At 48.8% G+C, this 24502-nt stretch overlaps 4 protein-coding genes across 4 annotated transcripts; 2 read left to right on the top strand and 2 right to left on the bottom strand.

Moving 5' to 3' along the window:
• Window positions 1-8: 8 nt before the first annotated feature.
• D7B24_002535 (uncharacterized protein) lies at window positions 9-1897 on the top strand (the record flags this gene model as incomplete). The annotated part of the gene is made up of 2 exons (XM_028636741.1): window positions 9-1296; window positions 1734-1897. Coding segments are annotated over 2 exons (1452 nt in total), but the record flags the coding sequence as incomplete, so codon positions are not given.
• Window positions 1898-7334: 5437 nt separating this feature from the next.
• On the top strand, window positions 7335-9436 carry D7B24_002534 (uncharacterized protein; the record flags this gene model as incomplete). Its single annotated transcript, XM_028636740.1, has 8 exons — window positions 7335-7394; window positions 7920-7984; window positions 8052-8074; window positions 8240-8256; window positions 8324-8458; window positions 8528-8653; window positions 8873-8996; window positions 9201-9436. 8 exons carry the CDS (start codon window positions 7335-7337, stop codon window positions 9434-9436), a joined length of 786 nt encoding a protein of 261 aa, XP_028491185.1.
• Window positions 9437-11183: 1747 nt separating this feature from the next.
• HTS1_2 (Cytoplasmic and mitochondrial histidine tRNA synthetase) lies at window positions 11184-11478 on the bottom strand (the record flags this gene model as incomplete). Its single annotated transcript, XM_028636739.1, has 2 exons — window positions 11184-11301; window positions 11372-11478. The coding sequence occupies 2 exons, from the start codon at window positions 11476-11478 to the stop codon at window positions 11184-11186; spliced, it is 225 nt and encodes a 74-aa protein (XP_028491184.1).
• An 11260-nt stretch (window positions 11479-22738) lies between these two features.
• D7B24_002532 (uncharacterized protein) lies at window positions 22739-24139 on the bottom strand (the record flags this gene model as incomplete). The annotated part of the gene is made up of 6 exons (XM_028636738.1): window positions 22739-22784; window positions 22856-23488; window positions 23543-23583; window positions 23661-23727; window positions 23816-23857; window positions 23949-24139. The coding sequence occupies 6 exons, from the start codon at window positions 24137-24139 to the stop codon at window positions 22739-22741; spliced, it is 1020 nt and encodes a 339-aa protein (XP_028491183.1).
• Window positions 24140-24502: the final 363 nt, after the last annotated feature.

Here is a 24502-nt window from a genome sequence, read left to right as displayed (position 1 = left end):
AGATCGAGAAGGATATCAAGACGCTTGGAGGCACCTACAAGAAATCCTTCTCCAAACAAACCACGCACCTCATAGCCACCCGGGAGTCGTACAATAGGCCCTCCGACCTTGTTAAGAAGGCCAAAAAGCAGCACGACTGTAAAATCGTCGATGTGAAATGGCTGGAGAAGTGCTCTAAGTCCGGGTCGCAGGTGAACACCACACCGTACCTTCTCGATCAGCAGGACGAGAACAAACAGGACATCTCCGACAGTCAGACCGGCGACGAGTCCAGCGACGAGTCCGGCAGCGAGTCCGGCGACGACTCTAGCGACGACTCTGGCGACGGCTCTGGCAACCAATCCGAGGACGATCTGAGAAAAAATGAGCGGCATAAGAAGGAAGAAAAGGGCCGACCCCTTGAAAACATGTACATCTGTGTGATTGACACTCTCAAAGACCAAAACGTGGAGCAGTTGAAAAAGGGGATCCGTGCCTTGGGCGGGCATTATCAGACGACCGCCACAAAGAAGACCACCCACCTCTGTGCATCGCAACACCAATTCGATAGCCTTCAGAAAGACATCTTGTATGCGCGTGACAACGGTGTTCTTGTCGTTAGCCTATCGTGGCTCAACGACACGCTCTACTTGAAGGAGCTTCAAAGCACTGACAAATACGTCCTTCGAAGCAGCGAGAAGACGAGGTCAGAGGGCAGCCCGAGGAGAAGCACGTCCTCAAAGAATCGAGGGAGCGAAGAGGAAAGCAGTGAGGACGAGGAAGAGAGCGATGAAGAGCAGTACGAGTCTCCTACCCGTTCGAACACGCATAGAGCACAGAACAGACGCATGGCAACACCGCCGGACTCCGAAGGTCGTCGATCCACCACGCCCGCTAAAAAGTCGGATTTATTCTGGAGCACCAATACGAAAAGGCTCCTTGCCATGCCCCTGCACCCTCCCAAGGACCAGACACAAGTTGGAAGTACTTTCATCCAGCTTGTGTCCGATCCGGACCAGAAGACGGGCTCGAAAAACAAACCACTCGACGGGGAGATCGTGACCGAAGTGTACCGGGGGCAGCTTTTGGTTGCAGCACCCGGGAAGAACCCAGAATATCCGGAATCCATGAGAGCCTTTCTCGTGCAAAGCAGTCGCTATGGGGGACACAAGGCAAGCTTTCGGCAACTCGGCAAAGTAGCCATGCCGTCGGGCACGAAGGCTGACTTTCCGGGACTGACTCTGGACAAAATGAACGTCGTTCTTGTGGCATCCGATGAAGCCGAGAGGGTGTCCCTTGTGCTGTTTCTCGTTGATGGTACGAAACATCTGCAGCTTGCTTCTCGCACAACTCTGAACGACATCTTGGGCAATAAGAAGGGAGATCAAATCGTGATCGGGGGGAGGAAATTGGCCGGACAGAATGTTCCAAAGAAGATGAAGAAAATCGAGGTTTCCACTGAAGTGTGGGACATGCTTGAGAGGAAGAACGACGGGGTGACTTCATAGGCTGGTTGAGCTCCTAGGATGTCGCTGGGCGAAGTATCTGGAGGGCCATCTGCGCAGATTTACATTCGGAGCTTCTCCGGGTATTAGCCTGCGCCGAAGAAATTAGTAGCACCTGCAACCGGAACGGCCGGCTGTGTGGTGTCGATACTGGTTGCTGTTGCCACGAGCCGAACATGGTTTGCCGCGGCTCTGCTAAGGGGCACAAGGTCCCATCTCTTCTGAACGTCTACCTGACTCATGGCGGAGCTGCCACAGGAAACCACCTGAGGATGGCTTTCAAGTCCAATGCGGTCGAGCAGAAGGGCGCCTGTGGCAAGGTCGAAGCCATCGCTAAGGGTCTCGCCTCGTTCCTTTTCCCTCCCGCGGTTGCCACCCTCGTCGGAACCGGTATCGATGTTCAGTGCGCCTAGATTAACCCCAGGCAGAACGACAGGAACAACAGGTTGGCTAAAGGCATGCCAAATCACGAAAGCATGGTTCACAACTATGTCCACTCATCATGCCACCAGTTCCCGCAACCCACGAGCGTCTGACGCTAGTAGGCCGCAAATACTCTTTCCCTTCTACACAACCTCCTTGTTGCTTTTTTCTCTTTCTTCTTCGTTTATAGTCTCGTCTTTCGACACTCGTAGAAACCGCAATTGATATTCGTCAGAATATCACCGAAGATGTACTATAAGGTTGAGTGTATTGTACTTGCTCGAAAGCCGGCCTAGAGCCTTAAAGCTAAACACCTCGCACTAACCACGCAAATCGTCTCCACGCCGACTTCAGGGAGGAGAATAGCTGTGGGGAATTAGAAATGCCTAAGGTAAAGTGGACAATAGGCTTCCTGTGGTTGGGAGCGCCTTCATGTATACACGTACTTATCCTCTACGACGTCTGACCATAAGGGATCTCGGTTTCGCTCCGATTGCTGCCTCCATCCAGGACAGGTTATCGTATAATTCTCGAGTATGTTTACCGGGCAGCTATATGTTGATTCCCTCGAGAGTCTTCCAACAGTGTCTGGATTAATCGCCGCAATAGAGACGCCATATGTGTCTCCGAGTGGGAAACGAACGAAGTTAAGGCCGTCAGATGGCGCATATTTGTTGCAGGAATGAACGAACAGGACAGATTGAGGAGACTTGAAGTGGTTTGGCTATTGATACACAAAAATAATCTGCTATAGGCGATCAATGGAATTAAGGCCCCACGTTTCCAATCTGTGAATATATGATGGCGCCATGTCATCAGTAACTGCGGCCCATCGACGCCTACTTTCCTACTCTCCCTTACGAGTATCCACGAGGCGACCCTACTTTCAAGGCGTTGGATACGATCAGCCCGGCGATATCTGGCGCTTAGGGACTCGCAAACATCTCTACGTTATTAGCAGAGCTTCGTCACTTACGTTGATGGCTATTCCATAGTCGTGAAACCCATTCGCTGGCTTTCCATGAGAATGTTGTCTGCCCAGTCCTCCATCTCCGTCTCACAGATGAGTAGCCTGAGCTCGGAAATGATTGAAGTCCTCGATAGCTGGTCGAGCTTCGCAATGATGGTGAAACTGTAGCTCGTCAGTCCCCTGATGTAACATGAGAGAATCATGTAACCATACAGATCTTCGACCAAGGAATCTGCTCTGTCAATTGAGTCTTCTACCCCGGGCAAGACAAAGCTATCGGCTACTTCAATCTTTGGCGCAGTGGCATTGTTGCTGACTTGACCAATGGTTCGTGGGTGAAGCAGATCATCGGTTGAGGTGACGTTGACAAGGTGATCAATGTCTTGATCCGGATCAATATTCTGCATCCAACGGATGGTTTCGATCGAATCGTCTTTGGTTCGCAGAGTCAATAGTCGAAGAAAGTTTTCAAGAAGAGAAACACGGCGTTGGAGCTCGCGATTTTCCTCTTTCAAAGCGGCATTCCGAGTGACGCCTGGCTCGACGCCGTAGTGACATCCTTCCGCAGCTCGATGGCTCTCGTTGGAGCAGGCGGAGCAAGCAGGTCGGCGACCGTCACATTTGATTCGCTTATGATGACACATGAAGCATGCGACCAACGTCAGACGGCCGCGCTTCTTGTAAATTGAGCTGGAGCATACAGATAGCGTTTCCGAGGCCTGCGATTGCGAGTTGGGCTCTACCGCGCAGCTCGCGGGGGCAGCTAGAAGCTTGCGATAAGGCCTCATAACGGTCAAGGAGAGCTTTTAGCGAGCCCGAAAATGATGGTTATCTGTAAATCTAACTTCGCTGGCACAGAGGAACGGTTCGCAGAAGAGCTGACGAGCCGGCGCCTAATGAGGAGGGCGGATGGAATAAACGGTGTCGGTTAGTGCTGACACTCCAAGGCGGCTGAGTGACTGCCCCATTAGCCCGGGATGCCCCCCTGACTGACCCTACCTACGGTGGACCAGACTCTTGTGACCTCCTCTAGTCATCCCCAACAGCTTCTCGCGCGCAAATCCACGTTGGTTGTGAAACCTGCTGAGCTGAGGGTGGCCATTGCTTGGCACGGTTTCAGCTGTCGGGTAAACCTGCCACAACTTGCCGCTTGCCCGCCACACCAACCAACCGCCCGCTGCCATCCATCTGCGCCAACTGTACACTCACGAACCGCTCCGACAGTATATGAGTCGGGGATCCATGACACCACAGACGGGGCGCTCGACAAAAGCCAGGTTCCCGGCTGTATGGGATCGGGCGTATGTGGAACATCTGGAGCTTTAATATGCAAGGTGAGAGATTCAGAACTTAGGAGACCAGGACTTGATGCGTGTTCGGCGGCCTGCCGAGCAGACACTGAATGTCGAACACGATTTGCTGTTAATATATTCAGTCAGGCTCGGCGAGAGGTAGTGCCACGCCCTTGCACGCACTACCTTGAAGGACAGGGATTTGTGCGGCCCATGCACCAACTTTCGCTCGACCCTTGCGCACTCCGTCTCACAGAACGCCCAGAACAGCCCCCAAGTGCCACAGCCGGGACGGGCACGTTCGACTCGGATCGACCAAAACGACTTCCGCAAATTCTACCAAGACAGCCGACAGATAGCGTTGGCAGGTTTGCAGGTCTACGATAATACACCGTGGTGACCTCATGCAGGATACGCCAGGACAACTTCTTAGGCATATCGTTCCTTGTCCCTGTCTGGCACTATACGGCGACGGTTGCGGGACTATTGGAAGTGGAAGCTGCGGAACTAAGTGATATAAGCAGAACGGTCTGGTTGTTTACCTCGAGGCATGGCGGCCGATTATGAGCATCTCCCCTTTCACCTCCATGTTTTTTCCCGGAAGAATTCTGACCGCTGCATTCCGGAAGCTCTGGTGGGAGGCGGCCGAGAAGCTGGAGGTAGAGGTGATGGAGACGAGCAAGACGAAGCTCGGGCCCGACCATCCCGACACGCTGACCAGGATGGCCAACCTGGCGTCGACGTACTGGAGCCAGGGGCGGTGGTAGGAGGCCGAAAAGCTGGAGGTAGAGGTGATGAAGACGAGGAAGACAGAAACGGCGCTGTGTTTCCCCTCACCATGAGGCCAACCAGATGGCCAGAGGTTCGTGCGCCAGGGTGCCACCTCTTGCATCTTGGCACCTGCCTTCTCTCGGATTCGCTGCCTTCGTCGATCTCTTATTTCAGCAAGATGATCCACTTAACGCTTCACGACCAGGAGAGTCTTAGAAAGTCGCGCGCCTCTGCAAATAGGCCCAGAGGGTCATTGTGGTCATAGGTGCCGGCATTAGTACTAGTGCGGGGATCCCCGTAAATGTTCCAAATCTTGAATATTGCTACGCTTACTCACACTAGAACGAGGACTTTCGTTCTAAGCACGGGACCTACTCTACCGAGAAGGAACGATATAGCCTCCGAGAATATTTCAGCGCATCTGCTCTTACGCGACCAGAAAACAAGCAGAACCTTCATACCTGGCTTGAGACATTGCAGCATCAGGTAATGGACAAGAAATGCCCCAATTTTGAAAATCACGGACCCAGGTATATCGACCGACCAGGGTTCCTGCGTCTCATCTGCGCTCAGCTTGCCAAAGACCGTAGCCCCGATGCCGACTAAGTACCCCTTTACCTGTCCGGAGCAGTAGGGTCGCTCTTTAAGGTGCGATTATCTTCCCACGGCTATACGCTCGTTGCTAAAAGCGTAGAGAGTTTTAATCTCGCTCGGTTATAGTACGAGAGCGATATATACGATCGAGTCCGGTCTATCTAAGGGAAATACGTCCCGGTATATCTCGGTAGGATAGATCTGATCCTACTATATTACTATGATGGCGGTATATTTGAGCACTTTATGTTTCTTAGCTAGGCTAGGCGGCCTTTATTTAGGTACTACGCCTAGATCGATAAGCGGACTATTATCGATATAGTTACCGTAGCCTTCACGGAGCTATATAAGTTAAGCGTCCTCTATAACGACGGGAAGCTTCGCAATATACTATATAATAGAGGCAGTGGTAGAGTCATAATCGTGGATTTAGAGCGGGCGGAGCTCTATAGTCGCCAACCCCTTAGCCCGATCAGTCCTAATAGCTAGGCTCGGAAGATAAAGCGAAAAATAGTGAAAAAGCTAGGAAAGGAGCTCTTTACGATCGAGTTACGATCTATAGTAAAGTATATCTCGAGGCTAGCTAATTAAATTAAGCTTAGAGTACGGGAAGCTAGGCACTTGATGAAGATGCTTTCATAATTGCGTATAGGGACTGGCAGTTAAAGGGTGTTATGAAGTCTGCGCAGGTCGATGAAATCCAGAGAGTTATGCCTCTACTCGCACGTCCACAGAGGAGGTATCGAACCTTTCGGACAAACGAAACAAATCTCACACCTCAGCGATCTTACCTCTTTCCGCTAGCGACCCATGTTTCGACCATGATTTTGAGGCAATACGGGTGTCTCGTCTTATGGTGGTGAGGAGAAAAATAGGCCACTCAGCCGACAGCGCTTCGGTCCGGACCGTGGCTGCATGGTAGCTCGGACTCCACTGTTGTCCTGGCTCGATTGATCCAATATTGGGGATAAGTGACGGCCTCCATGCACAAACCTACGGGTGCTAGATCCAGGTTCAAAAGGGTACTCCTTTATGCAAATCGCTGGCCTTCATGAGCAGAAGGCTTCAAAGAATTGCCATCCATGCCACTTGCGATCCATTATGATATTGCCTTTGCAGGAAAACTTCCGAGAAAAAAGGACACGGATCCAGAGTCTCTAAGTCCCACCTAGTTGGACGGCACGGCATTCCCTAGCAGAATAGTCCCAGACTTCATGAGGTGCTCTTTCGCACACTAGGCTTTGATATCATTCATAGGTCTGACTGGGCTACACACCGAGCATTTCCCACCCGTCTTAATTCCGGTCTGATTGCATGAGAAGGCCGCACAGGTAGCGTAATCGCTGGAAGCCGTCGTATCTGTAACCTGTTGGGGTACCCAAACCTGTGCACTGCATCTGGAGTACACACTCCATAGCTGGTGCCCAAAACATGCACCCCGCACTAAAGCGCTTCCCTTCAATCAATTCATCGCGCTCAAACTATGGTTGGATGCTCCCCAGCAAGAGTTCACCTCCTCCCTCCTAACTGACTACGCTTGGATGCCAGCATCTTCGACGTTCTTATATCTGGTGCAAATAAAGCCTTCAGGTGTGATGCCTTCTGTGCAATATGGACAACGCAGGCATGTTGGCTTACTCTCGGAAGTGGGATAGAGGCTGCGATCGGGTTAGCGCTATCCCTTGTGATCTACAGGAGTCATACCCCCATTTTCTTCTTTTTTTCTTGAGCACGATCAGGACGGGTGTCATGGAAAATGCGCGGATCGGTTATATGCGCGACTTGCTTATCAGCCACGTTATGTCCAATAGACTAAAGATCCCCGAAATCCTTGCTCCAGCAGAAACCCAATCGAAGTTGGTGAACGTGGAGCTATAAAGCTCTAGCCAGCCAAGAAAGAGAGGGCCGGGAACTTGGAGTAAACTCCCCCATAACTAAGCGCTAAGGTGGCGAGTGGTGGTAGTTGACGTTGCGAAGGAAATTCTGTATGAGGATGTCTGTACTGTTGGCACCAGTGCTCGGAACAAGTGATATATGGACTTACCTCACTACCATGGTGTCTTGATTCTTGGAGATCATCATCGCCGACAGTTGTTTGCCCGACTCTCTTTTTGTCCTTAAAATCAAGCAGGCAGGCATTATCATGGAGTTCGACAAGAAGAATGACCCGATATAGTAGTTGACGAAGAGGTGACGGACTAGCTCGCCCGCCTCGCTAACTAGGACGAACACGACATCGGCAAGCGCGAATCCTTCAGGCGCTTCCCTAAGTCCTGCCTATAGTATCTCTACGCTGTCTTTCTAGTGCTGCTTAGTAGCTTCGAGAATTAAGCCGCCGGCGTTATCCTCGGCATACCCAAATTCCGCGAGGACTTTAGCCACTAGTTCAATGACGAGCATATCATCGATACGTCGTGGCAAGCTGCGTTCAACGGTGCCCCTATCGCTACGTAAGTCTTTCCGGACCCCTAAGAGAGCCTCGCTATTCCTAAATCTAACTCATTACCCCGTTACCAGGGCCGTTATAGATGCTCTAGGAGGTGGGCAGCTTGTAGACTAGATCGGCCGTAAGAAGGTCATCATGATAGCACTTATAATTACTTACGGTGCTATCACGATAGAGCTTATAGCCACGACTCCCGCCTTATTCTTAGGAGGCAAGCTGCTTAATAGTTTCTCTATTAGCGCTATCCAGGGAGTTACAGTGACCTACATCGGCGAGGTTCGTTTATAAGCTAGAACTTGTGCGCGTTTAGAAGCATGATACTAATTAAAGCCCCTCTTTTCAGGTCACCCCTCTTACGCTACGCGGTATATTCACCTGCCTATCTACGCTATCATACACTATCGGACCCCTCATCGTCGCCCTCATCGTTAACGAGACGGGCGACCTTCCCAACCGATGGGCCTACCGCGCTATCTTCGTCGCATAATACGGCTTTGCTATCATTATAACCCTCTTTATAGCCTTTATGCCAGAATCACCCTGGTAGCTAGCTTCCAAGGACCGTGACGAGGCGGCCCTCAAATCCCTAAATAACCTCGGGCACCGTGGTGACGAGGGTCAGAAGCGTCTTGCCGCCATCAAGCACACCCTGGCACAGGTTATCTCTAAGACCGTAAGCGCTACGTATCACGAGTACTTTCGCAAGTCCAACCTCCGCCGCACCATCGTCTCCATTGCTCCCCTCTATATTTAGTCCCTTAGCGGCGTTATATTCGTAGCTAGATATAGCACCTACTATATACAGCGAGCCGGGTATAGCACAACCATGAGCTTTAAGCCTCAGATCACCTAACAAGTCTTATCGACCATCAGCAACGTTATATCCTAGTAGCTGATCGATCGCGTCGGTCGCCGTAGCCTTACCTTCTACGGCCTCTTCGTCCTGACCATCATCCTCTTCGCTACAGGAAGCCTGGCCATCTTCGCCGATCGCGAGCCCGGCGGACCTGAAGCTCGTGCGATAGTTGCTTTCATTCTGATCTACTGCTAGTAGTATAACGCCACTATCGGCGCTACGGTATACGCTATCCTCTGCGAAGTATCCACCTCGCGCCTCCGCATTAAGACTATTACTATCGGCCTCGCAGCACAGAATAGCTTAAACGTGATATTCTCGTTTATGCTTCCGTACCTCTTTAACCTAGATTATCTAAATCTAGGAGCGAAGATCAGCTATATCTTTGGAGTGCTAGCCATCATCTCACTCGTCTTCTTATGGTTCTATTACCCCGAGACGGCTGGAAGGATATATGAGGAGCTGGATGAGATGTTCATAAAGCAGGTCCCCGCTCGGAAGTTCAAGTCATATCAGCCTAACACTACGGCCCTGGGTAAGGTCGTCAAGGCTGCGTTTGAGAAAGAGGAGCTGCAGGGCGAGGTTACTCACCGTGCATGAGCATCGCGATTAAGGGGAGGTGTCTTGAAGGCAATCTAGAGGTAACATGGCATCTTTGTTCAGTAGAAACAAGTCATAAGATATCATATTACATAAAATCGAAATAAGTTATTACAGTTATAACATGCAATATACCTGCAGCGGCCCAACTAACCATCTTACTATCAGAGGTACGTTCTTGAAAAGGACATATACTCTAAAACATCTCTTCGTATCAACTCTGCCATGTGACTCGCCTTGCGTCAGGAAGCACCTGCGAAGCCTTGGAACAAGAGGGTCCTCAGGGGCTAGTCTAGGGGGGTTGAGACCATGGAGGCGTATATATAGGGGTTACGGAGGGCCCTCTAACTGCGGTGGGCCGGATTTCAGATATTTCTCTATCCTATACCTAAGAAATGACTGGGGATACCACTTGCGAAAGACCTCTTCACTCTATTCGTCAACTCTCTCTGTTTCCTCTCTTCATATCTAATACAGGTCATGAAAGATAACACACCCAACGGTGACAGTACATAAATCTCAGTCTATCGAAAAGCTTACTAGCATAACCAAGGAACCCAAATCCTCATAATCCCTTTACGCTCAACGCCAGCAATGCTCTCACTGCCTCGACCAAATCCTGTCGTGCAACTAGCTATGCTTTGTCTTTCTATATAGCATTTCTGTCCCCGACGTGGAGTTGCTTAATACGTACCTCTCCCGCATCTAGCTCCCCCTGACCGAGTATAACACCGACGGGCACGCCCTCGGAGGCATTAAATTGCTATTATAGTTTAGGCCTAACCTTGGCAGCGAACTCGGCACGAATGCCCGCATCCTAGAGCTATCGAGCCACCTCCATACGCTCGACTAAAAGGCCTTCAAATTCCTTGCCTCTAAAGGCCATAATATAGACATCAGCCTCGCGACCTAGCTCGGAGGCTTTCTTGTTCTTACGTCGTTCGGCTAAGAGGATGAAGATCCGATTAATTCTAAATGATATAACTACGCATAGTACGGGACGTCGGCCGTATATCCTCTCCAGGTTATCATAGTAACCTCCGGCAGTAATGCTTCCGACCTAGGTGGACTGGCCATCGGTACGGTCCGGGGCGATCTCGTAGATCAGACCTATATAGTAATCCAGACCCCTCGCGAGTAATAGATCGAATGAAACCTTAGAAGCTACGCCTATAGCTTCTATATAAGTAGTAAGCAGTTTAAGGTTAGCGATACCTTCTTCGATATTTTGGTTTATAATTAGGTTAGTATCTGCCTCTAGACTAGCAAGCATCTCGCGCATAGCGCTACTACGCTATACATAATGGCCCACGTGCTCGGCAACCTCTTCGGAAAGGCCCTTCTCAATTATCTCTTTCTTCACTTCGTCCTATAACATCTTGTCCAGTTTATTAACGGCGGAGCTGATAGGGCGAATTTTATTATCTAGCACCCCGGCCACCGCGAACAAGCTATCCAAGATCTTACAGTAGTTCAATTTAATAGTAATGCCTATATCGAACGCCTTAAAGACTTCAGCATTAATGCGCAGGATCTCAGCGTCGGGGATCATAGGATCGTAGACACCCGCGATATCGAAATCGCACTAGTAAAACTCGCGAAGGCGTCCGCGGGAGACGGCAGGCTAGTTACGGCGATATACTTTAGCGATCTGGTACCGCTTGATATGCTGAACGTTACTACGCATAGCGAGCCAACGCGCAAAGGGAACGGTGAGATTATATCGCAGGGAGTAGGCTTCGCCGCCTTAATCCTCGAGGTTATAGATGAGCCGTGAATCCTCGCCGTATTTCTTAGATAGAATGTTTCGAAGTTCGAAGACGGGCGTATCCAAAGGTATTCCACCGTGGCGTTTAAGTACGTCGCTGATTGTTTAGCTGATATATGGGTTAGCAAACGAAAGGGATTTAGCGAGATCATTTAGATAACACGTACAAAATGTGATCACGCAGTAACAGATCCTGACCAACCCAGTTCTGGGTGCCTTTGGGTGTTTTGAGTTGGGCTCCTTGTCGATTTTGCGCGGCATCTTTGGTGGCCATTCTGCAAGGCGGATGAGGGGAATGGAGCGGGGTAGATACGTAGAGAAGATTAAGATGCTGACGTTGGGTGTCGATGTTAGTACTCATCGAAACTTTATAACATGCATGTGACTCATTGCACCCCTACCAAGAGCTCCGTATGACTCTATTCAGACGACACTTCTCGATGTCAATCGCAGGGATTGAATTCGTTTCATCCTTCACGGAGTGAGTTCGTAGGACTCTTATTGATAAAGTAGACACCACTTGCCAATTTCCCCAACTACCAAGCTTCCCAACTTTAAACCTCCTCCCAATTCTTTGAACCTTGACCAAATAATTTTCGATCGCCTTTGACAGGTTGAGACGCATTTGCGTTTTGTAAGACAATGTATCTTGGTCTTGAAATATCGAGATAGCACTGGAGAGCCGTCTCGTCGCGGTGTGTTTTCCGCTGACATTTCAAACTTGATACCTTGGCACTCTTCTCCTCACTTCCTTCTGCCTTTCAACCCTTTATAGTAAAAGTATTGCTTCTTGCCGGTCACTCTAACTGAGGCAACTCCCACTTGCGCATCCACTCAGACTCAAGTACCTTATCTATCGTCAACCTTTCCTCCAGCCGGAACTTGAGCATATCTCGCATCAAGTCAAGGATCGCTCGCGTCTCCTCATCCTCAAAAGTCCTAGCTACCTCTCGTTTCCTTCTATATTTTTGCACAAATTCTTCGAACGCCTCCTCGAGAGGAGGCCAAGCTTCCCGATCTCCTACGGGCCGATATAGTATTCCTCCTTTCCTGTCTACTTCCGCTATGCTCGCTTATTCCCAGTATTTCCACTAGCTCGAGGGAAAACCTTAGGAACCTAGGACGTCGATTTACTAAGCTACAATTTCGTCCTATGTTTCTGACTCGCTGACGATGAACTTTATACCTAGGATCTCCCAGATAGCAGTCCCGAGACTCCATATATCTAACGAATACGATAGCGGCCTATCAGGTTCAAAAAGAGCCTCCGGTGCTCTCTTTGCCAGGGCGTATTATAGTCTTTCCCGAGACGCTGCTCTATGCCTGGTGCGAATGCCTCCCTAAAGTCGCTGAGAACAAGGCTACGCGCATTAAATAGAGTAAGATCTTGAGCTTTTTTCCCGAGGTACAGGGGCACTACGGCGCGAGGCGGTATATTGGGCGGGAGAGGCCCTCTATTAATGCGGGTAATAGGAATAGTCTCAGGCTCGCCATACTTCTGCCTAAACTAATCGATCGTGAGTTAGTCAAATATCGATAATAGCTTGACCGAGACGTTCTAAAGATATAAATCTATAAATAGTTATTTTTGTTTAGCTGAGTATCGGTTTAATAAATAAACCTCCATGGACGTATCCGCGTAAATGGACGAAGGTAATAGCCATAGTCAATTTTGCAGTAAGCGCCCGAGCCACCTGAATAGGAAAAAGGCGACTAAAAGATGCCTCTTTTAAATTTCCTTATACAAGAGCTATCACATAGCATGTATATATCCCGTTGGGTCCTTGGACATCGAGTTCGTCCAAAATGCTTGGTATGGCGTCACAAGTATTAATACCTATTAGGGCAGGATAGGATGCTGATCTTGGGCGAGCTAATTAGCGTAGAATTCTTAGCTTGTGTCGAGAGAGTGCTAGATCAGAGACTCCGCCTTTAATAGCGACATAGTATAACAATTAGTCGGCCTAAGCGAGCCATATAGTTAAGTAACCACTAAATTCTAGCTTATCTACTACGCGGTAGCGACCGTGGAGTAAGTCGTTAATCATGATAGGGTGGTAGCCACCAGGCTTATACTATTCAAGCGGCTCGACTCCATCAACCTAACTATACTCAACCGATTAATTGGGCGACATGGTCGAAAATGGCGAACGAGGGCAGTTGCTTCCCCTCGTACGTCTTAAAAAGAGGGAAGAAGAAGGACGTCTCAAGTTCGAGGTACTCGATTAGATATTTCGGAAACAAAGTAGAGAATACGAAGGAGTCGACAGGCAGAGAATAGTTGTGCTAGTTCTTGTATTCAGCATTGTCAAATAATTCCAGAGCATTTCTGCCAGGATTCCTCTGAGAAAGTATGAGCCAGCTTGCCGTGGCAAATCGCGATGAGTGCGCTCTGCGAGATATAGTTGCTTAGGTAGTCAACAGCACTGGTAGACTCCCCACAATAGAGCTTTGGCGCGTGGCATCTCATGGATCTATTGGCTCTGTCAATTATTCGGTGGTTACGGGCGCCCCCACTGTCACACTGACCAGAGGCCTGTCACCAACGGCACCTTCGTGTACCAATGACAAGATATCGTATGGCATCAACCTTACCTACCTAGGTGACTTGAGTAGGTACCTACTACGTACCTACCAGGTAAAGCAAGATACACACGTTTTTTTACAACATGCTAGGTGCTCAATATGAATCAAATGACAGAAATGGCTCCACTGCGGATGGCGCGGAGAGCAATTATTCGTTTCTCGATCGCCAATCGCTCTTCTGGACTCGTTATTTTTATGTAGCCGACAGAGCCTCCTGTCACCACGAATTTGAACAAGGTGGATTGAATGTTGTTGTTATGGTACAAAAGGTGACTTTCCTGCAGTCACTCCTGGACGACCATTGGCCAGTTGCCAATCAACGTGAACCGGATTGAAAATTACCGGGGCGATAGCTAGAGAATGAATGCGTTAAATGAGGATTCTGCAGACCTATAAGGGTAAGTACCCCTGGGTCGTAGAAAGGACTATGCCTGATCGGCAACACACCCCCTCAGATGGGCATGAGAGCCTATCTCTGACCATCTGGATAACTGAAGGTTAGGTAATAACTTATTGAAGGTTCGGGTTGTAAGTAAAGTTCCCTTTTAAACGGTTAAAGTTCTCTAGGTAAATACACTTATAAAGCTAGTCATAAGTACGTCAGTCAAGGAGGCGGCCAAAGTCGAGCCCGCTATTCACTAATAGACCGCAGGCACGTACTCTATATTCAGGAGCTAAATAAAGTTCTAGTGCTTCTAAGTTATAAGGATCTTAGTAAGCCCATCGCTTACCATTTTATCGGTACTCACCTAGTCTACGGAGACTTTCCCCTATCTAACTATCTATCGGATCTAAAGACGATGGATATTAACGTGCTTAAGTTTCGTTGTAGTTTGGGGTCTTTCGCTAGTAAGTAACGATAGAGTTTAGCGGTTATCAAAGAACATTTAGATCGGAATCTCGCCACTAAAACGTAGCTAAAGCTCCTTAAGCAGGCGACTAGTAGCGATATAATTCCTTACCGCAATACTAAGAGCAACCAGCTTAGCTTCGGTGCTAGACGTGACCATAGAGCGCTACTTAGTAGCCTTCCAATTAATTAGGCCTCCAAAGAGCATAGTAGTATATCCTTGGGAACTGAATCTAGTGATGGGATCATCGCTAAATAATACGTCGCTAGCACAATACAGCGATAGGGAATAGTCTCCTAATCCTCCGTAGGACGGCGAGAGGGTCCTCGTACGATAGAGGTAACGGAGATAGTAATCTACCGCAAGATAATGAATTTCTATCGGCCTAAGAAGAGACTCTATAAGTCTCGAGGCAGCCTTAGCTACATCAGGTCGTACTATAGTTGCTACATAATTAATAGAACTAATCTTACGCTAGTATAGGTAAATGGACTTAGCAGAAGCTTCATAGTCCTTTGGAGCAGGTGCCGGATCTAATAACAAAGGTGTTAAATGCCCTCTGGTAGATAGCTAGAGGTTAAGGTCCTTCATCTTTTCTATAATATAGTTCTCCAGAGATAGCCAGAGCTTACGCTAGCTACGATCTCTAATCACTCTAATGCCTAAGAACTATCTAACCTCCCTAAGTTCTCGCATCTCGAATAGAGACTTAAGCTAATTCTTTAGCTCCTCAGCCGCTTAGCGATCCTCTTTGCGATTTATAAGAATAATATCGTCTACGTAGAAGAATACGATTATGCCTTTACCTATAAAAACATAGTTATCTTCCTCGAGAGCTATAAGGCCGATCTTCCGCATAGCTTCGGATAACAGCTTATGCCAGAGAAGTAGTGATCGGCGCAAACCGTACAAGGCTCTCTTTAGCTTGAAAATCGTGCACCTCTATGAAGCATCTTTCTTCTATTACATGTCCTATATAAGACCCTAGCCCTGAGTTGCCTAGACGTAGACTATCTCGTCGAGGTATACATTTAGAAAGGCGTTAACGGCATCCAGCTAGTACGTATCTAGGTCAAACTCTGCACAGATAGCCATCAACGTCCTAAACGTCTTAGCTACTAGTATCGACGTATATATTTCTATCTCATTCTTGGGTTATTAGTCTCCTCGAACGCAGAGCCTGGCCTTAAACTTAGTCACGTAGCCGGTAGAGTCAACCTTGTATTTCCAGACCTATATTAACCCGAGAACCTTATATACCTCCTAGTCGACCGATTCGAAGGGGACTTACTCAATTATACCCATATTTTCAATAGTATTAACCTCTTATACGCTTGCCTCTAGCCACTGCTTCTTATGGTTAGAACGAAGCATCTCTTTCCAGGATCTTAGCTCCGTAGGCATATCTGTTCGGAGAAGTGGTTTCTTGTTCGATGGAGTCTAAGTGTGGAAGAATGAGTATTCCATGGCCACGTGTAACGATGGAGGCATTTTCCCGCTACCGCGGGCTCCTAGAGCCTGGTCTGTAGGGGTGCCGTCTTTGAATTGCGACGGCTTTCTATCTCTAGCACTCCTTCGAGTACCTTGAATTTGTATTAATGGTGATAGCTATAGGGCTAGCCTCTATGCCATTAGTAGTCGGGCCTCCATAGTCTCCGTCTCGTCTTCAGCTAAACTTTGATCAGCTAGTGTATATTGAGGTATTGATTCGGGGCTCTAGGCTACTTCAATAGTATCTTGAATAGCCTCGTTAGCCATTTGAATAGTATCTAGCCCGGGGGTAAGGTCATCCGCAGCCTCTTCAGCCCCTTAAACGATATTAGCCACCGCATCTTCCACCCCCTTAGAGGCAGCTGGCTAGCCTTATCTAGTCGCTATCTCTAGAGTTGGACGTAGTAACGGTAGGACATCGTCTCTACTAGCTACGCGAACCCCCCCAGGTCGTCGTATCTCCGCGTTAATCTTACCTTCAAGTTAGAATATCCGGGCTCTCTCGAACAAGTCGATCGTAGCAACATCGAACTCGTCAACGTCTAGCGACGAATTAAATAGATTCTAGGTATCCGTAACGGGCACGTCTAAAGCCTGGAACTCATCTATAAGAATTGGCTTTAGGGTTTAGGCATCCTTGAAAACTGTAGATTCATCGAAACCTACGTCTCTTATCCTTAATACCGCTTTCATTTCCGGAACCTATATTCTATATATATTACTACTATCGTATCTACAGAGATAGCCGATATAGGCTCTCGGGGCCAGTTTCTGCTTCCGGTTGCGTCCGTATTGGGCGTCTACTATAAGAGGATACGCCCTATACCCGTATCTTCGTAGGTAAGCTAGGCCTAGAGCCATGGTTCGAGCAGTAAGACCCTTGGAATTGAGCTAGTCGTTTAGCTTTCCTTCTAGTATTGCCCACTATAGGCGCCCCTTCGGCGTTAGGTTGTGGAGATATACGGCGGCTTATACCACCTCTGGCCATAAATCCTCCGGGAATCCGGTAGCCGAGGTAAGGGTCCGTGCAATAGTGAATATCGTGCCTCCGTTACGTTCTATAGCACCGTTCTATCCTGGTATCCTAGCGGCTGATCTCTCTAAGAGGATGCCGCGGTCTTCTGACCAAGTAACTAGATTACTACGTAGTACTGAGTCCCAGTCCACTCTGAGGACCTTAATGACTAGCTAGTACTGTCTCCATAAAAATATCTCAAAGTTAATAAATGCCTAGAAGCTATCTACTCTTACAGGTAGAATCCTAACAACGATCTTCCCCGAATAGGCGTCTATGATTACGAGACACGACTCCATGCCGTTATATGACCTTCTAGGGCTGAAAAAATCCAGGTTAACGCGCTCGAATGGATCCGTCGTCGTATACGTTAGCTATCTCCGAGACACAATCCTCTTAGATTTTGCTACCCCGCAAGACTCGTACTCGAATATTGTTAGCCCCTTTACCCTAACTCTAATACAGCTGTATGGCAGCTGCTGTATAGCCTCTAGGTAGGCGTGAGCCAGCCGTTCGTGCCAGAGCCTCGAGTCGCTGACCATTGCGGCTCTCTGCTTCTTGGAGTGATAGAAGGAAGTGATACTATGTAGAGTGTTCACTGTATACTGGCCACCCTTCTCCTGCAATGGGATCTCTGAGCCACTAGCTAGGTTGAACAGCATACTCCTAAGCGAGTCTAGTCCGAGTCCTTAACGCTAGAGCTGCCTAGCTGAAACGAGCGTTATTAGGTAGTCTCTGATGTACGAGACATCATAACAAGTAATTCTAATGACGTTCTGCTTACTATCGAGAGTTTCAATAGTCATCGTGCCATACCCTTCAACAGGGTTTAATTTGCCTCCCCCCGTTCTATATCTTATAGTATCGGTGGCCTCACGGAAGCTGCTTAGGAGGTCTTTATTATTAGTAATGCGGTTAGGTGTACCCGAATCGATTAAGAACTCGTGACGGAGATCCCCTCCTCGGGTAGTTTACTAAAACTCGTCTAACTCGGCTAGGGAGAAGTTGCTCATATAGTTAGTATACTCGCCCTCGTAGCTCTGGGCATCGTTATTACTAAAGGAATTGTTAAAAGTAGAGACTACGGCCCCGCTAGTGCCTTTTGCCTCTTATTGCTTCTTTTTGTCCTCCTTGATTTTCTCATTCCAGAATTATAATATACTTAGCTTTATCCCTTTCTTCGCTTCGTTAATGTAGTCTAGCAGGGTCTAGTCGGGTTAATAGCTTTTCTTCCTCCGGTGTTCTGCGATATTTAGGCACAGATAAATGGGCTGACACGCCTTGAGTGCCCTCTTCTGCTATACACAGTCGTAGAACAATCTGCGAGCCGGTAGGCTGTTTGACTGTTAAGGAGAGTCGCGAGGGGGATCCTGGACACTCCTCTAAGCACTTTAACCGTTCCGATCCTTTCCTATAAAGGTTACCGAGTCGTTATAGAAGGACGTCTAAGAAGGTTTAGTGGTGAGGCGATGCGGCTAATAGTCTCTAAGGTAGCTCTTATACCTCAGCGCTAGTACCTTCCCTCTATCACGATCGTCTAGCTCCCGGCGAACTTAGTGGGCGTACTCTGCTTCGGCCTACCCTGGAGATACGGAAAGAATTGCTCGAAGGAATTAGATATTCTGATCTACGGCTTCTTTAAGCTAAGGAATCCCGTGCTTCTTAACGTCGATATAGAGCAGAATGAAGTCGTTAACCTACTTCTCATGGTCCATCTTCTTAGCCATCGCTATATACTCTTCCCAGCGTTGACGAATGTATTGTTTCTATCCTATATCGGAAGGGGCGAAATAGTCCTTTAATGCTTTAAGCTATTCTTGGCTGCTTTCCTCGTTTATGAAGACGGCCGAAAGGCTCCTATCGATTGTATTAAGGATATATTTCTGGACCTCCTGGAGGCCCGCTGACTCCCTATTGTAGATATCCAAATGGATCTTGTATAACGTTAGCTATATGCTGAGATCTCTCGTCTTATCTTCGAGCGATGGGGCTGTTGGCTTCTTGGCCCTCTTTGGCCGGCTGTCAGCCTCTTTATCTAGGTCGACTAAATCCCAGACCTCGTAGGAGGACGCTACGGCTCTGACGGAGTTAAGCCACGTCCTCCATTCCTCCCTCCTTATAAGGATTACTCTGAGCTTACTAGAGTCCATCTTAAGGGGGCCCTGGGCGTTATCGGAGATAGTCGGGGAGGTCGTTCGATAGTCGCGACTAATCGCGTATATATTGGATGTCGTTAATTGACCCCGCGTACATTCAGGCCCTCGGCCGCACGGCTCAGAGGCGTAATTGGATATCGAGGAGCTCACTTCTCCTGCTTCGATAGGTCGTAGAGAGGTGATTGCTCTCCTGGAGGATGTTGGCGATGGCCCTTAGCCGGTTATCGTTAATGGCGAAACGTCGCGTCGATTGACTGTTGAACTGTAGCGGTGATCTAGCTATAGACGGCTCCGTAGTAAGCGTACTAGCCGTGGTCCCGATCTAGGACCTAGGCGCCCTGCTATAGGTATCGAAGGTCAACGAGCTAGATCGTCGCCCGGGCTTATAACTATTACCACGAATTTGAACAAGGTGGATTGAATGTTGTTATTATGGTACAAAAGGTGACTTTCCTGCAGTCACTCCTGGACGACCATTGGCCAGTTACTAATTAACGTGAACCGGATTGAAAACTACCGGGGCGATAGCTAGAGAATGAATGCGTCAAATGAGGATTCTGCAGACCCACAGGGGTAAGTACCCCTGGGTCGCAGAAAGGACCATGCCTGATCGGCAACACCTCCCTTCTCCGAGCGGGCGCTTACCCCAGCGTAAGCATAATAATACGGATGGCTTCGTAACTTCTGTGCCTGATTGAATTCCATATTGAGTCACTCTGCCCTCCGTTTTCTATTATTGCTCCATTTGTGCCCTGAACTCGTTATCATGACTTCTGCCAGTGGAGCGAACTTTGTCAAGTACTTTTTTCTGCGCCGGCAATACTATCTCAAAGAAAAGAACACAGTCACTTGTTGCTTTGGCATACGCGAGGGCTCGAGATCAGAAGCCGGCCCCTAAAGCAATTTTGATCAGGTAAGCATCCCTCTTGGTTTCCTGTTCCAGGACACCATTTCTCACAAAAGCCTTCTCTAACGATCTTGGTTTGGAACAGAGCTGATATTCATGACACAACAACGATCAATGGCAGGCGCATGAAGGATCCGAATGGTTGGCACGGTACTTTTGCCTTCAAGGACAGCCAGCAAGTTCTGCACGAGTTTCATGTCGCATCACACGGATATACCGACGGAAAGGAGGACTTCGCTCTCAGAGAAGCGACACATACTCCAGAGAAGAAGGACTCTACTCAGAGGCGAGGAGGCAAGGTTGTGTGGCCGGAAGAGGATGAATTAGAGGAGTATGAAGATAGTCCTATCGCATACTCTCATCAAGGGACTTAAATAGTGCCTGAAACACTTGTCCTCTTGCTATTGTTGCCCACAGGATAACCGCGGCAATGAGTAGGGGGATTTAAGGTGTTGAGAGTTTGTAATATTAAATAGAAATTTCTTATATCTGTCTAAATTCGATGTTGACCGCCTTATGCCTCGTTCCCTTCCACTGATTAACAATGGCATCATATGAGTCCTGAGATAAGATCATGGTCGCCTTGTGTGCTGCTTTGGTAACAGTTGTCTTAGCTCTGTCAACCACCCGCACATCAATCATCCCATCCTTGCAGGACCCTCTAGCACCACTGAGGCATTTTATTCTGTATCGCCGACCACAGGCAGCACCGTTATCCCAGAGACCGTCTGAAACAGCAACGAACAGATTACCAGAGGGAAATTGGCTGGGATTGCTGCCGCCGCAGGCAGTGGGAAGGTAGGGTGGGTTATAGTAGGATGCGGTCCCTAGATCGGCAGTGACCAGTGAAGTCAATGAAATGAGGGCTCCAAGCGTAGAAAGCTTCATTCTTCCGGGTAACTTGTAATTGGCGCTACTCTAGGTAGTCAGTATGAGAGTTATTAGCAAACTTGAGAGGGGAGACAAACAATTGCTTGTTGTATTGGTCTGGCTATCTGTACGAGAGCAGAGTGAAGTGTTAAAGAAGCTGGCGAGGCTGCAAAGGATGGCGCGAAGACAGGCTACTCTTATGGCTTTTAGGTATCTATGGAATCCAATCCGTATACGACATTGCTGAAGTTTTTCTCTGGATCCATGGCATGGTGACTCGGCCCGACTCTCTAGTCAACCCGAACATCAGGTTCATTCCATCCTAGCAAGACCCCTTCTAAGCGATGGAGGTCTACTAGACTGAACTAAATTCTGTACGATATCCACTTAGTGACCATTAGAGCTAGCTTGTAGATTACCTAGAGAGGTTCACGAATAATTAGCCGCAGACCGGAGACCTGAAGTCCCTACGGAATACGACATCCTGATATACCTCCTCTACAGGGCCTGCAGGGTTCAGAGAGCACCAATGGGTTATCTATTATATCGTTAGTCAGGCTATAGACCTCTTACATGCTACTATTTTCTAGAAACTTCGCTAGCCTTAAGCTAGCAGCTCGTATTTGCCGAAACTCTGAATTATTGTCGGATACGCGGCGTGAACTCGATTAGTCACGATGGGGTGGATCTAATTGATGAATGCAAATTGGTTATTGTCTTGATTGATTGTCTTGACCTTCGATCCCTCTGATCATTCTCGAGCGGGGTAGGTCTTTTTCATCGAGACCCTTTAACGCCCCAGCGAGGGAATATTGTTATATCCAACAGACCCGGTTTTTAGCGCCATTATAACCGAACAGTAGGGTTGTCACCGATTCCATTACGCCAAAAGGTGGGCCCCACCGTACTGGTAGGAATTCTTATCGGGTTTATCTGGTGACAAGGGTCAATCTAATACGAATTAAATTAAACGGATTGATTGGAAAAAAAATTGAACACAATCGAATCGGCGTGTCAAGCTTATATAATCATTTTTGAGACCACAGCCACAACAGGGAGACAGGTTCAGAACCAGTCTCAGTTGTGACATGATTATGTTTGGGCCCTGACCTGAGACCCCCTGATATCGCCGTGGACGGCCTCAGACGGCATGTTCTGCAAGACGAAGAATACTACGCTATCATTTACGAATTTGTCTCGGAAGGCGAGCTTTTGACAAATCCCGCGGCCGTGCAACAGGAGTTGGACTTCTTCTGGCGAGTAGGATTTTGCTTCGTTCCTCTTCGAAAAGAGAATTGGATAGATGGGGTATTGTTAGATATGGCGGACATCATCTGCCTCTGGCATGCTGCATGGCACCGGATACGATACAAGCAGCGTGGTGTCGAATGTCTGTTGACTGCCTGAAGGGGGCAAAGGTGGCGTTCCTTGCTGTACCATACGCAGCTGTCATACAATACACCTGACAGGTTTTTGGGAGCTTCTTCGCGCGCTCTCCCCTCCCGAGGATGTCGTCGCTTCACAACTGCTCGCATAACGATTGACAAGTGATCCAGTAGCGGGCTGCAGCCCAGTGGAGTTGCTTACCTACGATGCGGCTATTGGAAGTTGCGAACTACTGGTACGAACCACATGTGGACATGGCTCTGATCGTTCGTTCAAACAGCAGTTGAGTCCTCGGGTTTCCGTCCATACACCAAGGTTCTGTTCCAAGCAGATCAGTATATTCCAGCGCAAGAGTCTACACAATAGGCATTATGAAACATGGGACTTACACCTCATAGTAAGCGTTTAGCTTCTTGTTCCTCAGAGCCTTCCTCATCTGCGCAATGAGGACCTGGCACTCTTCATATTTCCATCCCATAACCTGTGTCAAGAGGTATAGCCCAAACCCCTCTATGCCGCCCTCTACAAACATTTGCACAAACTGTCCGATCTCTTTCAACTTAGGATCGAGGCACCAGGCGCCTATGGGAAGCCGAAATTTTCTCTCGGTGACCTCGACGAAGCCCACCTCGTCCATGAGATCTCGCATTCGGGATCCAGTGGCGATCTTGAATGTCTTACCCACCTTCTCGCCGGCCTCTTGGAAGACGCGGTTCCAACGGTGAAAGACGTGCTCGGGGTCATTGATGACATCGGAGTGCGCGCGTATGTCCAGCTCAACGTCCTCGAACCAGCCGCTGGGCTTAAGGTAGCGGTAGGCTCTGCTGTAAAGAGCAGACCAGTCGCCTATGCTGCCGTAGAGATCGCGGATGTGGATGTAGTCGAAGTGGTCGGCTGGCCAGGTCCACTCGAGCTGGGCGTCATCCATGACGAACTCACAGTTGGGAGGCACCCATGCTGGCTGAATAGGGGAGATGTCGGTGCCGACGACTTGTGCGGCCGGGAACTGGTCAGCAAAGTCACTGGATGTCCAGGGTTAGCGTCTAACGGGCTTCAGGCGCTACCCACAAACTTACATTGCCCATATCCCGGTACCAGTTCCCACATCCAGCACTCTCTGACGGAAGAAAGGCAATGTTAGGTTCACGACTAAATGCAAGGCAAGGGGAAGGGTTTCGGCAGGCGGAGGCGTACCATTGGATGGTCGCCGATGGGCGCTTGAAAGAGTTTATTATCGAAGTAGAGAAGCATGTAGTGGTGCCTGGAAAGTCTATTTAGCGGCTTGGATCACACGGAGACATACTGCCAGCCACTGCACCAAATCTCAGCTGGGTTTCCGCAAAACTTACGTGATGTCTAAACCTTCATTTTGCTGCTCGTCGTTGGGGGCCCTGGGGCAACATGTCAGTTAACCCTGATCACGGTTCCGAAACCATGCCATGCGATCGCCTCTGGCCAACTCAATCGCGGCTAATTTCTCACCAGTAGTCTGTAGTCTTGGAATTTCCATAGGTGCGGCCGTTCATATTGCGAAAATCTCGGATGCTGTTGGTCAAGGAGGCCGTCGACTCGACCTCGTCGCTAGTGAGGTCGATGTACCATGTCAGCACATATGGGGTGACCAAAGGCGGAGGTTGTGAGAGCACGCTACCTGAACTCTGAGGATATATCATTGTGTTCGACTCCGTCTTCAAATTGGGGATCCTGCAGCCGAGCAAGAGCAAACTATCAGTCGGACATGCCGGAACAGAGCTGGCGCCTTTCGAACCCGGCTTCTTGGCGGCAAAACGTCCTATCACAATAGCAAATGATGCCACGTCGACAGCTGGTTTGGGACTGGAGCCTGGGAAGGCGTGTTCAGAATGAGGGGTGCTCATGGTTGTACTGTGTTTCAAACCGAGTCCGGTGCTTTGCGACGTGGGACAGGCATCGGCAAATAATGCAAAAATGAATCCTGTTGGGTACTAAAAACTGGTTAAGTAGGATGGCCTGGCCTCAAAATCAAGCACGCCCAATCACGCCAGCAAGGAGCTTCC

This window comes from Verticillium nonalfalfae (genome assembly GCF_003724135.2).
Source record: "Verticillium nonalfalfae strain VnAa140/NRRL 66861 chromosome Unknown scaffold_161, whole genome shotgun sequence".
Classification (NCBI taxonomy): Eukaryota; Fungi; Ascomycota; class Sordariomycetes; order Glomerellales; family Plectosphaerellaceae; genus Verticillium; species Verticillium nonalfalfae.
Note: the sequence above shows the minus strand (reverse complement) of the source record. Positions and strands in the feature narration are given on the sequence as shown.